The sequence below is a fragment of the Benincasa hispida genome, chromosome 4 (genome assembly GCF_009727055.1).
Source record: "Benincasa hispida cultivar B227 chromosome 4, ASM972705v1, whole genome shotgun sequence".
Lineage (NCBI taxonomy): Eukaryota > Viridiplantae > Streptophyta > Magnoliopsida > Cucurbitales > Cucurbitaceae > Benincasa > Benincasa hispida.
In genome coordinates this window covers 62,316,898-62,335,468 of record NC_052352.1, presented here as the reverse complement: position 1 = coordinate 62,335,468, position 18,571 = coordinate 62,316,898, and the positions used below count along the sequence as shown (strand labels likewise).

Sequence of the window (18,571 nt, the reverse complement as noted above, 5' to 3'; positions counted from 1 at the left end):
TATTAACTATTGAGGACCAAACTTGGTGTCATTGAAATCCCTTCACATTTGTGGGTGTTGGGGTTGATGCCCTAAAGTCTCGTGTCCTGTAGTTTGTACGAATGCTTGTGATGTATAATATATGATATTTTACTTCACTTCTTGATTTTGCTCAGTTGAATATTTTATTTGCTTTACCACAAACCAATAAACCTAAAATCTCTGGTTATCTTTATGTAACTTAAGCATGTACGTGGTGACATACAAGTGGATCATATCTTAAATGATAACCAAAATAGTCTGTAGTATATGGATATAGAAGGGAAACCTTATCCTGGTAATGCTACGGATGCGGCTCGCTTTGAGGAATAGTTACAAATATTGTAACTTGTCACAGATGGTCTGATCCTGATCATTCGTGTAGGGGACATACGAGCTGGGGCGTCCTATATAAAGAGTTTTTATAAGACCTGACCACGGAATGTTAACATCTCGTTATATAACACCGTTCATGACAGAGACTTCACTTCACTAGGATGACCATGGGAAACATGCCTCAATCCTGAGTGAGTCGGGAACTCCTGCCATTTGCTGACTCAAACCTACCACTTTGGAGATTTGTCTGATTTGGGAGTTGGAAACTCAGCTACATAGATGGAATTCACTCCTTCCCTAAAGCAGGGTAAGTAGATAGATAGCTCCCTTAAGGACTAATTCCAGGGCTTGAACGATGTGGCGTCGCACACCTTCTCTTGGGCCCGAGAGGTGTTCACACATAGTTGGACTATGTTATATTGTTCATTTGAGGGATCAATGGTACTTAAGGAGTGAGATGTAACTGCAGGGGAAAAACGGTAAATTGGCCCAACTGTACTTACGAGAATCTGTGAAGGGTTATCGTACTCATGATTGGCTATATTCGATGGACACAGAAATAAATCTGTGGTAAGAAGAGTTCAATTGTTGGTCTTTAGTGGAACGTCTGACAGTTAATAAATGGTGGATCTCGTGGCTAACAGTTTAGTCAGCTATTCACGTACCGTTGGAGCTTCGAGCCATAGGTTCATAAGGTCCCCTTGGTAGCTTGGATAAAAGTTGAGAATCAGTTTTTGGGTCAGTTTAAAATGTTCTGACAAGAGGGAGTTTGATTATGTATGATATAATTGAACTAGTTAATTATATATGATATGATTGACTAAATATATGAGATACATTATTTTGGAGGAAATTGGATATAAATATGATTTATATTATGTAGAGGAGAAAACACGATAGTAGATATATGATATCAAACTATAGGTTAAGAATATAATATGATTATAATAATTATTTAATTAATTAGGCGGTTATGAGATAATTGACCGAGTATTTCTCCGGAATCGTACGAAAGTAGGAAGTTTAAATTCAGTTCTTGTAACTGAAGAATAAAATGAATTTTTTTTTTCATTTTGTAAGACACATAGAAAAATCACTCACGGTGTGAAAGTATACGATCACATAGCGTTGAAAGCCTATACGATAGTGCCTATCTTCCTAAACAATCGCACACTCGAGCACTAAACGATCGCCCGCGATTGCTAAACGATCGCTTACGTTTACTACTCGATCGCTTAGCACGCCGAGCAAACCTAAATGATTGCTTACCATTTGATAGACGATCGCTTAGCTAAACCTACACGATTGTGTACCTTTTTCTAAATTACAAGCACCCGGCTATACGATAATCTTTTACTATCTCCCACTTACTTGTTCGTTCAACACGATCGCTTTTCCTCCTTCCCTCTACCAATTCCATCAAAGTCCACCCTTTGGATTCTCACTCCGAGAATATCGAGGGCTTCTAGTGGTGGTGTCGTCCCTGGTTGTTGTTGGTTTGTGCGCTGCTGATCGTGTAGACGACCGTGGTACTGGTAGGAGATTATTTGTTGGACGATAAGAAGCGTAGAGGAGTTTTGGAATGAGTTTGATTGAAGATTGTCTTCAATTGGTACGTTTACTTGGTCTTTTGTATTTTATTGGTTAAAGCATGCCAGTAATTAGTGTTACGATGCATATCGGTTTGTTCGAATATATGTTGTGGTAATTCTGTCACAATGAAATCGAAAAGATCCGCTTCCGCTCATGGATTCTCTTGTTTAAGAGTTCCTTCAATTGGTATCAGAGCCAGGTTTCTGATATTAAAATTTCATTGATGCAAAGAATTGCATATACATCCGCGGTGGGTGCAGCATATCTGTCTTCATTTTAATTGTTAAATCGTTTATGGATGTGCGGATTAATGAAGTTTTCTAGGATGAAACCTCGATTTGATTAATTCTTTTACATTTTTGGTTAATTATAAAGGCCCCTTCATTTTTTGACATAATTAATTGTTATCGAGTATGTAATTCAAAGTTAGTTTGAGTCTTGAGTCGTTCGTGAAGAAGTTCGAAGCAAGGGTTGTTGCTCTTCGAGGAAGAAGACGATCAAGAGTTGATCGAGTTGTGTAGACGATGGGGTAGACGATCACTGAGTGTCGGATGCTCGGGTGTTGTTTAACGCACATGCACACTAGATGATCGTTTAGCTCAGCAAGCTTCATCGCTTAGTAACTGATTAAATGATCGCAGAGCAAATTGCACAGTAAATCGTTTACCTCTTCGCGCATTAAGCGATTTCCTAGACGATCAGGCTTCGCAACCTCGTTGTCGTCTAAGCAATCATTTAGCATTTCGCAAAATCATCTAATGTGCGTTAAGCGATTGTTTACCTGCGGCGTTTACTAAACAATGGAGCTTTGCCTGGCGGTTCAAGACCCAGTTCACCTGTGAACCGGTTTGCTCGATGAAAAATGTAATAGATAGAATGATTTCATTCCGGTTTTGTAAAGGTTCATCCCGATCCATTAATTTTGGTTTATTACATGAGATGTATGGTTATTTATATGTCATATGGTATGCACATATAGTAAATCCCACCTTAGGTTATGCATTGGTCATGCATCATCTCTTTATTGTAAATGTTATAATTTAGAGAAGCATGATTTAATTATGTAAGTGTATGCTCATGCATCATATAATAGAAAAGTTATATTTATGCATGCATAAAAAGCATTGACATGCATCATCTTTATATTATAATTGTTATAGCATAAGGTGTATGGAAAGCATGTTTGCTTGGTTATTACGTGTATATAAAAGTTATGTATAGTAATGACCGGACATTGCATGAAACATGACACATAGGTTTCTTTATAAGTGTTATAAACACCTAGTTATGTGCAATGTGTTTTAGTTGTTTCTTTTTAAAGGTTAAAGAGAAATTAGAACTAAAAACAATAAGAAAGACATGCATGCTAACTTAGGTTTAATTCATGGTTTTAAAATGTTTAAAACTTGGATGACATAAACCTAAGATCACGGTTCTAATATGATTAGCAACCTTAGGCTTTAATCTTTTAATCAGTTTAATGGGATTAAATTGACTAATAAAATGTTAAAATGTACCAAATCTATCTATAAGGGATCTTTTGTCTAAGGCGGGTTCTGGTTAGGTTAGATTATTTAAGTTGACAGAAACTTAATACCCCTACCTAGGAACCTACCTAGAAAGGTGAATTAGATAGATTTGATGCATGCATGCAAGTTAAGGACAGTCCATTAAAGTGTTTAAATGTGACTACTTGAACTTGTTTATTTCATAAACAAAATTTGTTTGTAAGCAGATTAAAAAGATGACTTAGACTAAAATCAGTAGCCAGATTGTCTAGGTTAATGAACCCTTAGGTAGAACATTTAGTGGGAGGTACTTGGGGCATATGATGCTTCATTTAAACCTTTCACGTTTCTCCTATATAGTCCACACTGTGAGATCTACCTCGGCCTCGTGGCACCCTGGGAGTGTCCCCCTAAAGGGTGGTATTTGGGTAGGTCAATATCAAGATGGATGGAGAGAGTGTTCATAGTAAGTGGGAGCGGGAAGTGCGACAGCATATCCCTCGGTCTCCCACGTTGGATTGAATAAAGTTTCTGTGCATCGCCTCGAGGCACCCTGGGAGTGTCCCTCTATAAGATGGCAGTTTTGCGTGTTTCTTTATTTGATCTCCTGTAGTAGAGGATAAGGTTACTTAATCTCGTGGTGTTCTAATCTACTTCGTTCCCTACGGTGGGCCATTAAGGGGACTTCTAGCGCCGATAAGCGGAGGGGTCACACTATACGCAGATTGTTAAGAAGTTAATAGTTCTAGACCAATATAAATGGTGGTTGTTTAGGTTCAGTTCAAGAGTGTGGTTCTGCTTAATGGTTGAGAAGGTCTCATCCCAGTGAAGGGGCATCTGATCCCACCAGTGACGTTTATCATGCCTCGCTGGGTGCATCGTGTGCAAAATAGAAGTCTTTACACTTAAGGTACTTGAAAACTATTTTGCAAAATTATATTGATTAAATGAGTTAACAAAATCTTATAAAAGTTTGTTGTTTTTTTCAGTAATAAGATTTTGAAAATGGCAACAGCCACTATTAGCATTGCCTAGCGCGAGAAACTAGCTGGCGACAATTTTTCAACATGAAAACACATGATCTATGACTATTTTAACTCATAGAGATCTCATGCTTGCTCTTACTGGAGGCTTGTCCTTGCGTATTCCAGCTCCAAATGTCGCTCGAAAGTTTAGGAAGCATACGAGCAATGGACACGGGCAAATGAGAAGACGAGGCTATATCTTGAAGCAGTCTTAATGACGTCTTGGCCAAGAAGCATAAGCCTATGGTCTCAGCGCATGAGATCATGGAGTCCCTGCGGGGGATGTTTGGACAATCGTTTAAACAGCTTAAGCATGAGGCTCTTAAGTATATATTCAACTCCAAAATGGAAGAAGGAACCTTTGTTCATAAATATGTGCTTAACATGATGGTCCACTTCAATGTGGCGGAGTTGAATGGGTCTACTATCGATGAGGGAAGTCAAGTTAGCATAATCTTGCATTCTTTGCCCGAGATCTTCATGCACTTTGTTAGTAATGTGATTCTTAACAAAGTGAAATACACCCTTACAACTCTCCTCAATGAGTTACAGACATACCAATCTTTACTGAAAAGTAAGAAGAGGAAGAAGGCTGAAGCAAATGTTGCTTCATCTTCAAGGATGTTCCATAGAGGTTCGACCTCAGGAACGAATCTGCACCTTCTACTTCTAACTCTACAAAGGGGAAGAAGAAGAAGGGTGGTAAGGGCAAAAGAAAGGCACCTGCTAACCCGCCACCTGTCGCCCCAAGAAGGCATCCGCTGCAGGTTGAAAAGGGAAAATGTTTCCACTACAATCAGGGCGGACACTAGAAGAGGAACTATCCTCGCTGACTGAAGGAAAGGAAGACCGCCAAGGCTAAGGCTAAGGCAGATAAAGGTAAATATGATTTACTTGTACTTGAAACTTGTTTAGTGGAGAATGATGATTCTACCTGGATAATTGATTCGGGCACCACTAATCACGTTTATTCTTCTTTTCAGGGGATTAGATCCTTGCGACAACTGAAGGTTGGTGAGATGACGATGCGAGTACGCACCGGGCACGTGGTGACTTATATTTGGTAACATAATTATGTGAAGCATGTCTTAGGTTATGCGTTTGTTCTCATGCGTCGGTGGTCATGCGTTGGAATGGAAAGTATGCATTGATCTCATATGCAATGACCATGCGTTTCTGTCACAAGTTTTCTTGCACTCTCGCCAAGTATAACGAGATCGAAAGTTTCTCGGGTAATAAGAGGTCGAACTTAGGGACTTGTAGCTAAATGGTATGCGATAATGTGTATACGGCGAAGAAATAAAAGAATGATGAGGGTTATGGGCTATGACTACTCCTACTCCTAACTAACAGATTAAGCGGTGGAAGTATGACTGAAAGGTAGAGACACGACAATTGTTAACGCATAGTAAAATGCATGGAAAAATAGATGAAAAGGCGAGGATGTCTTCACTGCAACACTAAGAGTGACCATAAAGGTAATCCCAGCCAACGCAAACTATGCGATCATGCTATACACACTTGACGTAGACGCATGCGATGTATATGCGATAGTGTCGAGAAGCCTATTTCTAAGCCTCTACATTCCCGCTCACGTGCTCTCACACATAAGCAAGATGACCGCATACCATCATATCCTACTAAAAAGGGTACAAACGCTGTGTAGTAGCAAATGGAGCTTATTCCTAAGTTTCTCATTCTTGCTTATGCGATCCAATCCACTCTCTTGAGTCTTAGATTTGGTTTTTAGACTACTCTCCCAAGTATGCCTAAATGATGAATGATGCGCTCATAAGACAAGGTAATCACACAAACCTGGCTGACGTAAGATTATTCTTATCTCTAATGAACACTTGCTTACATTGCTTAATGCGATCAACTACTTACCCTCCCGAGCAGTTAGTTGCTACTGATTCTACTCATAGGCAAGCAATGAGTCCGCTTATAGACAAGCGTTGCTACAAATTCACACTAAGAAAATAAGGTTTTCTCACAACATTCATGCAATGCATATCTCCTGGTGGTTTGCTACATGCTTCAGATCTCTATGCCACATGATTAAGTATGCAATACTCTAGCAGTCTTACTTAGTGTTGCAATGAAAGTAAAGGGTGCTAAGTAAATGAAGATGGAGATGGAATCGAAGGAAAATATGGAAATGCATTGATCACAAAATGTATTAATTCCTTAAGCCAAAATGTAATACAATACAAGGATAGAAGAGATATGGAAGGCCAGATGGAAGCAATGTCTTGCTACCATTAGATGTGTGTCAAGGCTGTCGGTAATGCCATGGATGGGCAGTGGAGTAGACTCTCTCGAGCTTTAACTCTGGGGAAGGCTCCAGTTGTCACTCGGAATGGTTAAGGGGATGAAGAACTCTTAAGCTATCTTCTCACGCTTTCGTCTGGATCCCAAGGATCTGCCCTCAGGCAGAAAACCCCGGATGCTTTGAAGTTATGCTCAACGACTTTTATTTATAGAGCTTGATCGCCGATAGCATTAATGGACCTGCTCTGAATCTGACACTCGCAGCGTGATGGTTCTGTTCTAAATCTCTGTTGCTAACGGCGTGGTAGGTGAAATGTCAATATCATCTTTTTGATAATCCCAGTGTATGCGTTCATGCTTGCATTCCACCAATCTTGTGATCGCCCTTGTATTATGGTTATTCTCTGTAGTCGTAACTTCTACGGGATGACCGCATTTGCTCGACAACCGCAACTTCTATGCGATGGACGCATGCGATTAATGGTCACAACATCCATGCGTCGAACGTATACGTTTGCTTCTGCGATGGAGAGATTCCTCGTATGCAGTCATCTTTGCGATAGCCTGGCTTCTGCGCATGCGATCGCTTTCTGCGATTGCTACAAAAATAAACAATTGAACACATATTAATGCATAATAGTGGGTTAGCCGAGATTCTTAATGCCAATAGATGCAAGCTCATTTTCTCATGAATTCTAAGTATAATCGCCGTACCTTCTACTTAATAGCCCTCATAATTCTAAATAAAAGGCCTATAATGACATTCATTTCTGCCTGTCATCAGCACGTCGTCTCAGTTGTGGCAATGGGAGGGATCCAATTATCTTTACGAAATAGGTTTCTAGTTTTACATGATGTATATATTGTTCCTGAACTTAAGAGGAACCTTATTTCTATAAAGTGTTTGTTGCAATGTAAATACACTATTTCTTTTAATGTGGATAAAGTGTTTAATCACAAAGATGGTGTTAATATTTGTACAGCGTATCTAGAAAGTAACTTGTATGTGATAAGTTTGTTAGCCATAAGTTCCCTCCATAACATAGAGTTTTTTAAAACTGTCGTAACTCAATCTAAATGTCAAAGAATTTCTCCAAAAGAAAATGTCCAACTTTGGCACTTTCATTAGGGCAATCAATCTCAATAGGATTGAGAGATTGGTGAAGAATGGAATTTTAAGTGAGTTAGAAGAAAATTCTTTACCGGTGTGCGAAACTTTCCTTGAGGGTAAGATGACTAAATGACCTTTTACAAGAAAAGGTTATCGAGCCAAAGAGCCTCTTGAGTTAGTACATTCTGACTTTTGTGGTCCTATAAATGTGCGAGTCCGAGGTGGCTATGAGTATTTTATCAGTTTTACTGATGATTATTTTAGGTATGGGTGTGTTTATCATCTACAATGGAAGTCTGAATCCTTTGAAAAGTTAAAAGAGTTCAAGGCTGAAGTTGAAAACGTATTGGATAGACGGATTAAAACACTTCGATTGGATCGAGGTGAAGAGTTTTTGGACTCATCATTCCAAGACTATTTGATAGAACATGGAATCGTTTCCCAACTCTCAGCACCGGGTACTCCTTAGCAGAATGGTGTAGCGGAGAGGAGAAATAGAACCTTGTTGGACATGGTTTGTTCGATGATGAGTTACGCTTCCTTATCAGACTCGTTTTGGGGTTTCGCAATATAGACTGTGGTATACATACTCAACTGTGTTCCTTCCAATAGTGTTGCAAGAACACCTCTAGAGTTGTGGAATGGGCGTAAAGCTAGTTTACGTCACTTCCACATTTAGGGCTGTCTCTTATACACATCTAGATGTGTATAAGAGACAGATTTAATAGAACATGGAATCGTTTCCCAACTCTCAGCACCGGGTACTCCTTAGCAGAATGGTGTAGCGGAGAGGAGAAATAGAACCTTGTTGGACATGGTTTGTTCGATGATGAGTTACGCTTCCTTATCGGACTCGTTTTGGGGTTTCGCAATGGAGACTGTGGTATACATACTCAACTGTGTTCCTTCCAATAGTGTTGCAAGAACACCTCTAGAGTTGTGGAATGGGCGTAAAGCTAGTTTACGTCACTTCCACATTTAGGGTTGCCATGCACATGTGCTTGAGGCAAATCCCAAGAAGTTGGAACCACGGTCGAGGTTATGCCTCTTTATAGGTTACCCCAAAGGTATACGAGGGGGTTATTTTTATGATCTGTCAGAAAATAGGGTGTTTGTTTCCACGAATGCGAATTTCTTGGAGGAGGATCATATGAGGGAGCACAGTCCACGTAGTAAAGTCGTGTTGCGTGAGCTTTCCAATGAAAGTATTGAAACTTCAACAAGAGTTGTTGAAGAGCCTACTTCATCAGCAAGAGTTGTTGATGGTAGTTCATCTAGTAGGTCGGTTCCACCTCAAGAGTTGAGGGAACCTCGACGTAGTGAGAGGGTTGCGAACCCACTCGTTCGCTATCTGGGTTTCACAAAAATCCTAGCTATGGTAGCAGATGGCGACGTTGAGGGTCTGTTGTCTTATCAGAAGACAATAGAGGATGTAGATCGGGATGAATGGGTCAAGGCCATGGATCTCAAGATGGAGTGGATGTACTTCAATTCAGTATGGGATCTTGTAGATCAGCCTGATGGGGTAAGACCTATAGGCTGTAAATGAATCTACAAGCGCAAATGGGGTGCTGATGGGAAGGTGCAAACCTTCAAGGCTTGACTTGTGACAAAGGGTTATACCCAGGTAGAGGGAGTTGACTATGAAGAGACTTTCTCGCCTGTTGCCATGTTAAAGTCAATCTGCATCCTTCTGTCCATTGCAACTTATTATAATTATGAGATTTGGAAAATGGATGTCAAGACAGCCTTTCTGAATGACAATCTTGAGGAGACCATTTACATGGTGCAACCCGAGGGATTCATAGCCCAAGGTCAAGAGCAAAAGGTTTCCAAGTTGAATCGGTCCATTTATGGGCTGAAACAGGCATCTAGATCTTAGAACATACGATTTGATACTACGATCAAGTCGTATGCCTTTGACCAGAACGTTGATGAACCTTATGTCTACAAGAAGATCATCAATGCTTCAGTAGTATTCTTAGTGTTTTATGTAGACGATATACTACTCATTGGGAATGATGTAGGTCTACTGACTGCAGTTAAGAATTGGCTAGCGACCCAATTCAAAATGAAAGATTTGGGAGAGGCTCAATTTGTTCTGGGTATACAAATCTTTCAGGATCGTAAGAACGAGGTCCTAGCACTATCTCAGGCCTCGTACATTGACAAGATGTTGCTCAAGTACTCGATGCAGGACTCCAAGAGGGGCCTACTGCCATGTGGCCTAAGACACCTCAAGAGATTTAGGAAGTGAGACGAGTCTCATATGCATCTACCGTTGGTAGTTTGATGTATGCAATGCTCTGTACTCGACCAGACATCTGCTACGCTTTGGGCATAGTCAGTAGGTATCAATCTAACTCAGGCTAGGGTCACTGGACAGTAGTGAAGAACATCCTCAAGTATCTTCGGAGAACGATTGACTACATGATTGTGTATGGATCTAGGGATTTGATCCTTACTTGATACACAGATTCTGACTTTCATACTAATAGGGACTCTCGCAAATCCACTTTAGGGTCAGTCTTTACTCTTAACGGAGGAGTTGTAGTATGGCGAAGCACTAAGCAGGGGTGCATCATCGACTCCACTATGGAGGTGGAGTACGTAGCGGCTTGCGAAGCTGCTAAGGAGGCCGTCTGGCTCAGGAAGTTCTTAACAGAACTAGAAGTTATTCCATATATGTCTAGGCCCATTACCCTCTATTGTAATAATAGTTGTTGACCCGTTTACACATAGAGCGGAAGTATCACCTGATCCGCGAGATAGTGCATCGAGGAGACGTGATTGTCACAAAGATCGCTTCGGAGCACAATGTTGCTGACTCATTTACGAAGGCTCTCACGGCTACAGTGTTTGAGAGTCACCTTCAGAGCATGGGTCTACAGGATTGCCCGTGGCTGGACTAAGGCAAGTGGGAGATTTTCTTATACTGAGTTTTTATGCCCTAGTTTATTGTTTTGTACTAGTTTTTGTACACCCCACTTTGCTTTAGGACAAGTGGGAGATTGTTGGGGTTGATGCCCTAAAGTCTTGTCTCCTGTAGTTTGTACACAGTTTGTACGAACGCTTGTGATGTATAATATATGATATTTTACTTCACTTCTTGATTTTGCTCAGTTGAATTTTTTATTTGCTTTACCACAAACCAATAAACCTAAAATCCCTGGTTATCTTTATGTAACTTAAGCATGTATGTGGTGACATACAAGTGGATCATGTCTTAAGTGATAACCAAAATGGTTTGTAGTATATGAATATAGGAGGGAAACCTTATCCAGGTAACGCTACAGATGCGGCCCACTTTGTGGAATAGTTACAAGTGTTGTAACTTGTCATAGATGGTCTGATCCTGATCATTTGTGTAAAGGTCATGCGAGCGAGGGCGTCCTATACAAAGAGTTTGTATAAGACCTGACCATGGAGTGTTAATGTCTCGTTATATAACACCGAAGACTTCACTTCACTAGGATGACCATAGGTAACATGACCTCGATCCTAAGTGAGTGGAGAACTCCTGCCATTGAGGGCGATCCTTTGATTTGCATGGGTGTGAATGGCTAGTTCACCGACGCAAACCTACCACTTTAGGATTCATATGATTTGGGAGCTGAGAACTCAGCTACACAAGATGGAATTCACTCCTTCCCCGAAGTAGAGGCAAGTAGATAGATGGCTCCCTTAAGGGCTGATTCCAGGGCTTGGAACGATTGTTGGTGCCACACACCTTCTTTTGCCCGGAGTGTTTAACATAGTTGGACTATGTTGTATTGTTCATTAGAGGGATCAGTGGTACTTAAAGAGTGAGATGTAACTACAGGGGCAAAACGGTAAATTGGCCCAACTGTACTTACGAGCATCTGTGAAGGATTATTGTACTCATGATTAGTTATATCCGATGGACACAGAAATATATCTGTGGTAAGAAGAGTTCAGCTGTTGGTCTTTAGTGGAATGCCTGGCGGTTAACAGATGGTGGATCTCGTGGCTAAAGAGTTTAGTCAGTTATTCACGTACCGTTGGAGCTTCGAGCCATAAGTCCATAAGGTCCCCTTGGTAGCTTGGATAAAAGCTAAGAATCAGTTTTTGGGTCAGTTTGAAATGTTCAAATTGATAAGAGAGAGTTCGATTATATATGATATAATTGAACTGGTTAATTATATATGATATGATTGACTAAATGTATGAGATACATTATTTTGGAGGAAATTGGATATAAATATGATTTATATCATGTAGAGGAAAAAACTCTATAGCAGATACATGATATCAAACTATAAGTTAAGAATATAATATGATTATATTCATTATTTAATTAATTAGGTAGTTATGAGATAATTGGCTGAGTATTTCTCCGAAATTGTGCTAAAGTGGGAAGTTCGAATTCAGTTCTTGTAACTAAAGAATAAAATGAAAATTGTTTTCATTTGTAAGACACTAGAAAAATCGCTCACGATGTGAAAGTATTAGATCGCATAGTGAAAGCTTATACGATAGTACCCATCTTCCTAAACGATCGCACACCCGCGCACTAAACGATCGCTAACGTTTACTACACGATTGCTTAGCATGTCGAGCAGACCTAAACGATTGATTACCATTTGATAGACGATCGCTTAGCTAAACCTACACGATCATGTACCTTTTTCTAAACGACAAGCACCCGACTATACGATTGTCTTTTATTATTTCCCACTTGCTTGTTCGTTCAACATGATCGCTTATCCTTCTTCTCTTTACCAATTCGATCAAAGTCCACCCTTTGGATTCTCACTCTGAGAATATTGAAGGCTTCAAGTGGTGGTGTCGTCCCCAGTTGTTGGTTCGTGCGCTGCTGATCGTGTAGACGACCGTGGTGCTGGTAGGCGATTGTTTGCTGGACGATAAGGAGCATAGAGGAGTTATGGACTGAGTTTGATTGAAGATTGTCTTCAACTGGTACGTTTACTCGGTCTTTTGTATTTTATTTGTTAAAGTATGCCAATAATTAGTGTTACAATGCATATGTGCTTGTTCGAATGTATGTGTGGTAATTCTATCACAATGAAATCAGAAAGATCCGCTTCTGCTCATGGATTCTCTTATTAAGAGTTTCGGATATAAGAGTTAATACAATAAATAATATTAAGAGGAAGGGCAAAGCAGAAAATTCACCAAAATTAATCCTAACAAATTTGCAACCGATTACGCGATGGCTTTCTCTCTCCTGCTATCAAATGAACCTTTATTTGTAATTTAAATTTTATTTATTATTTTATGTAAATATGAGAGATCGTAGATTGGGTATTGACCTCTGTATAAAATGAAGTATTTCTTCCTCATTCAATACAGGAGAGAAATTCAGCATCAAACCTTAGACAATAAGTTGCTCTCCTTCTTTGTTGCTTCTTCTATTTTTCTCTTTCATGGGCATTTTGTGGGGTTGGATTGAAGAAATGAAATAAAGATGGGAAGAGAAGACAAAAGGAGAAGGTATTGTAATTATTCCACATGTACTCCTTTCAATCATATTTTGAATATATTATTTTAGCTTATAGACTTCACATAATAGTTAAATGCTTCTTTTATAACAAGCAATGAAAAATGTAGTACTAGATTGAGTTATTGAGTTGTTAGCCCGGACTCTTCAAGTGCTACCCTTTGATTGGTGTCCCCGCTTTGCGAATGGTATGGCGAGCAGCGATTTATTTTGGAAATGGGGGGTTTTGTTGTGTTAATACTTCTTCTTCTCCTATCGAGAAAAATGGCTGGATCTCTAGTTGTATGTTGGATTGGTTTTGAAGAGGTATGTTGATTGTTCTGGATTATTTTTATGAAATTGTTTGTTATATAGTACTAGATTTTTTTTTTTTGCTAATTCTATGTGTGTGTATAGCAACAGAAGGATGAGATTCTTTAATTTTATATGAGAAAAATATTTAATATTTTCATACTATCTATCACTTTCATTCATTACTTTATTCATTTATTATTTATTTATTTTATATACTTCATATTCATATAATTCTTAAAGTAGTATTGAAATTTTTTCATACCAATCTTTTCGGATATTTGAGAAAATATCTGGTATTACACTATTTGCTATAAAAAGTATTGAAAACGGTTTGATTTATAAATTAAAATAATGTATGTTATAATTACGTGTCACATCTTAAAAAGGAGGAGTATAAAAAAATTTCAGTAGAGTAAAAGTAAAATGTATAAATAAAAGCAATTATCCGCCCGAAGAAAGAAAAAGAAAAAGAAAAAGAAAAAAGCAACGGATAAGAACGATGACGTGGAGTATTAGTTGTGGATAGTGATAAGTGATAGAGTTATGGATGAGCACTAAATGCCGGAGTAATTCTTGGAACTCATGAATCCAAATATTTAAAGCAATAACTCTTTCTCTCTCTCTCGTTACTTCATCATTATGCACAATATTTACTTTTATCTGTACTTTTTTCCGTCAAAAAGTAAAAGATTCGAATTACAGATTGAGGTATATTTTATTTTCTACTCACAATTTTTTTATATTTTATCCATTTTCATATTAAATTTAACTCAATTCATAGTATTAAATCTCAAATTCAACTATCCAGTTTAGAGTAAAAATTAGTTTTCCTTTATATTTAATGGATGAAATGTGCCATCAAACTAGATATATCTCTGGTTTACACATTAAGTTTTGAATAGCTCACTTAAATTAAAAATCTTTAACTATACATAAAATAATCATTTCTATAAATAATTCAATTAATTATGATATATATTATCTACTAAAGTCAAAATGAATATACCTCAATTAGTACTATCAATCTCAAAATCTAAAATTTCATCCCACACTCCACATATTGTCTAAAAAATTAAGGATGTATTTGGGTGCCAACTTGGTTATTATAGTCGGTAAGTTATACTAGTTTGTGTTTGAGGTACAAATTTAAGTACTGTAATAAAGAGGGAAAGAAAGAATGGATAAGAAATAACAAATTCAGCAACAAATAATAAATAATGTAAAGAAAGGATTTAAAATTTGTGTTATTATAGTTAATTGTAAGGTATAATAATTGATAATCCGTATAATTATAATTGGAGTGAGTTAAGTCAACTCCACCGATTTAACATTAGGGCCTAAATACCCTCCAAACATTTTAGAGGTTTGAAATCAATATAACTTATGTAAATGTATTAAACAACCAACAAGAAAAATAGGGAGACGTGACCAATAGTAACATAAACTCTTCACTTTTTCTATTTTTGTAGTAAATTTCAATTTTGTATACAAACTAAGAACAAAATAATGAAATGAAACAAAAGTCCTTTTTTTTTTTTGATAACAAAACTATAGTAAAGAAGATTAGTATATAGATATCATTATAAATTATTTAAAAAAATGATTGAAATTTGTTAATAGTTTCGACGTGGGGGCCAAAAAAACGGTGTGCAGTATTATAAAGTTTTGTCGATTAGTCAAAAAAAATCAACCTGTTTTAGAAACCTTGGGCCGAACTCCATCTTCTATTTTGCCTTTAAATAGTGTCATTTCCGTAATAAAACTAAACTTTCAGTCCTATTTCACTTTTTCATTTTATATATTTCTTCCCAACCTCTCCATAAACCTTGTCTTCTTCATCTTCAAGCTTCGATCAGTTAAGCAAGCAGTGGCTATGGATGTTGTTACTCAAAGAAACTCCTCTTCCGCCGTTTCCATGTTGAACCCTAACGCTCCCTTGTTCGTTCCGATGGCGTACAGGACGGTGGAGGATTTCTCCGACCAGTGGTGGGATCTGATCCAGTCGTCGCCCTGGTTTCGTGAGTATTGGCTTCAAGAACGCTTTCAAGATCCTCAAAATGATCATTCGTTTGCTGAAAATGAAGAATTTATCCTTCCGGATCTCGAAAGTTTCCTAGACGACTTCACTCGTCAACGTAAGTACCGAAATCGAGTCATCGAGTTATGGATTCAATCAATTCGTTTTCCCTTTCTTTACTAATTTGTTGTTTCTTTTGTTTTCTTCTTCAGAGGAAGAGGAAGAATTGGAATTCTCGAAGGATTTGGTTCCAATGGGAGCTTTCAAATGGCAGAAGGCTCGATCTGGAGCGGAGGTTCCTAAGTATGCTCAAAAGGCTCCCAAGATCGTGAACGTGAAAGTGAGTCCGAGGACGATCCACCAGCCGAGATAGACTCCAAATTCATCGAGTACGTTTCTTCATCAGAACTCAGGAACCAGTTTGAATTGTTGTTGATTTAGGGTTTTGATTTCGTTTTATGTACAGAGTCTAGAACTTGATCTGTTACAAATTAACTCTGATGGTCTGTGTTTAGTTCATGTAAATTTGTATCAAGTCTTACTTTCGATCATAATATAATAAAAAGAGTCCCAACATTCTCAACAAAGTAGATCCATCACTAACTACATCTAAACCTCAAGTATTATTCTCTCTTCTGCAATCAATCAATGTTGTTGAGTCCATCAGCTTGCCATGGAATTGCAGTTTTCCTAATTTTCTGAAGAACTTTGATGACTTCTTCTTTAGTGACATTGCCTGTAACAATCACCTTGTTCATCTCCATATCAACATTATATGTCTCTATATCTGCAAATGGAGAAGAAAAGAAAAGACCCAAATTAATTACTCAATTGTTTTGAAGATTATGGAACTTAAACCATAGAACACAAACCTTGGATTTTCTTGATGGCTTTGAGAATCTTCTTGATGCACTCCTCACAATGCAAAAAAACCTTCAATTCCACTACCTATGGCCAGAAAACAAGACCCATTAGGACTGTATGAAATCAAATACTATGAACCTCTCTTAGAAATACTTGCATTAGCCATTCTGACTGATCAATTCCTGATTGAAGTGCAAAAATGTGAAGTGGGTTGGGGATGGTACAAAGAACAGGAAGTGTTTTGATTTAAGATTTTCAACAGAGATGAAAGTCCCAAGCAAAGAATTTATGTTGATAGAGGAAAAATGAAAAAGAAGGAATTGGATTCTTCATTTGTGGGACTGATTGATGCATTTCATCTAAAAAAGGTGAGATTCTTGATTTAGGAAGAACAGAACCTGGAAAGATTATCATTTTACTTAGGTGGGTTGTTTTGGGGATGCCCATTTCTGAATGCTGTCCCCGACATTGCACTTTCGGTATCCACTCCCCCACTTTTGTCGTTAATATGACCCACTTTCTCGGCAAATATCTTTCTTTTTTTTTTTCACTTTTGTTATTAGTATTATTATTTTATTATACAAAGGCAGACCCTATCTAAAATTTTTAAATTTTATTTTATTCCCTCAACTTTCAAACTTAATCTATTAAAAACGTTCATTTTAGTCTCTAAATTTCTATAAAAGTTTAATTTTTCATTTTAGTCTCTAAATTTCTATAAAAGTTTAATTTAGTCTCTACTATTAAAATTAGGTTAAGTATTCAATAGAAATGTGAGGAAGCTCGTATTTTTGGATGATTATGTTCAAGATGTATTGAGCAAGATGAAGGTGAAATAAAATGTTAACAACACACAAATGACCAAAATTTTGAACTAGAAATATCTTAAATTCTTCTGGTTTTTCACCTTATTCAAACTTGAAACTTTAGATTCTTTTAATGTAGTTAACTTATTTAATAACCTCATCTGAAAAAACAAATCACCTTGCCACTTTATTAGAGAGTTAACAAAATATTAATATTGTAAAGACTAAATAATCAATTTTTAAAAGTTCAAGACTAAAATGATTAATTTTAAAAATTTAGGGATCAAAATAAAATAATATTCAAAATTTAAAGACTAAAATTGATATAAAATTTCATTTTATTTTTATTTATAGAAATCCTCAATTTCTGTTTATATATTGACGTGTGTGGTCGGGTAGTTTATGTTGGAAAAAGGTGGGTTGGATGGACAGTTATAAAAGGCACGCAAATTTAGGCCCATTTAATTTTGTTTTAATGTCGGTGCGGCCCACGCCGTTAAACGGATTAAACCCTAAAATAGGGTTTTGTTTGGCAAAATATTATCAACGGTAAAATACTTTTGGTTCCTAGTTTTTTTTTATTCTATATCTAGTTGGTTAGAGTTTTGAGTTTTTTTTTTGTTTTAATTTGGTCTATCGATTTTAAAATTTTATATTTTTAATCTCAAATTTTTATTAATAGTCGCTTTCAACCATTCACATCAATTTTTATTAATTAATTAAAAATAATTATGAAGTGAAAATTTGATTTTAATTTTAAAAGTGAAAGAAACAATCGAACTTAATTAATATAATTTTTTTCATAATTTTTAATTTATTAACATAAATTAATATTAAAGATGAAAAATGAGTATTTAGTGAATAATCAAATTTAAAAGTGAAAATCTAACAATCAAATTGAAACAAAATTCAAATGTCAAAAATGAAATTGTAACATTTTGAAATTTATAAATTAGATTAAAATCAAATTTAAAACTTATGAATTAAATATGTAACATTTTTAAATCTAAAAACTAGATAGAAATTTGACCAAAATCTAAGAATTAAAAAGATATTTTTCCCTAGTATGAAACTTCTTTTGGATAGATGCAATATATAAGCAGACAAATAACTTTTTGGGTTTGGTTGTATCTTTTGAAATGACCAGTCCATGTGAAAGTTAAGATTTTTTTTTTCTCAAAGTTAACATGGTACATTTCTTTTTTTTTTTTTTTACTAAATGCTAAAAGGTGATATTTTATAAATA

General features: G+C 36.9%; 2 protein-coding genes across 2 annotated transcripts; one reads left to right on the top strand and one right to left on the bottom strand.

Moving 5' to 3' along the window:
* Positions 1-15,442: 15,442 nt before the first annotated feature.
* On the top strand, positions 15,443-16,242 carry LOC120075014 (protein EARLY RESPONSIVE TO DEHYDRATION 15-like). The gene is made up of 2 exons (XM_039028150.1): positions 15,443-15,773; positions 15,868-16,242. Exons 1-2 carry the CDS (start codon positions 15,512-15,514, stop codon positions 16,026-16,028), a joined length of 423 nt encoding a protein of 140 aa, XP_038884078.1. The 5' UTR covers positions 15,443-15,511; the 3' UTR covers positions 16,029-16,242.
* Positions 16,177-16,911, bottom strand: LOC120075013 (copper transport protein ATX1). The gene is made up of 3 exons (XM_039028149.1): positions 16,677-16,911; positions 16,528-16,603; positions 16,177-16,442 (listed from the first exon to the last, which is right to left on the bottom strand). The coding sequence occupies exons 1-3, from the start codon at positions 16,683-16,685 to the stop codon at positions 16,297-16,299; spliced, it is 231 nt and encodes a 76-aa protein (XP_038884077.1). The 5' UTR covers positions 16,686-16,911; the 3' UTR covers positions 16,177-16,296.
* Between the last annotated feature and the right edge of the window lie 1,660 nt (positions 16,912-18,571).

What these genes read in the sequence shown, in the direction of transcription:
- LOC120075014 (XM_039028150.1), top strand. Translation starts at nt 15,512, where the DNA reads ATGGATGTTGTTACTCAAAGAAACTCCTCTTCCGCCGTTTCCATGTTG. An exon ending in AGACGACTTCACTCGTCAAC is followed by an intron (nt 15,774 to 15,867) that starts GTAAGTACCGAA and finishes TTTCTTCTTCAG; the next exon opens with AGGAAGAGGAAGAATTGGAA.
- LOC120075013 (XM_039028149.1), bottom strand. An exon ending in AGCCATCAAGAAAATCCAAG is followed by an intron (nt 16,443 to 16,527) that starts GTTTGTGTTCTA and finishes CTCCATTTGCAG; the next exon opens with ATATAGAGACATATAATGTT.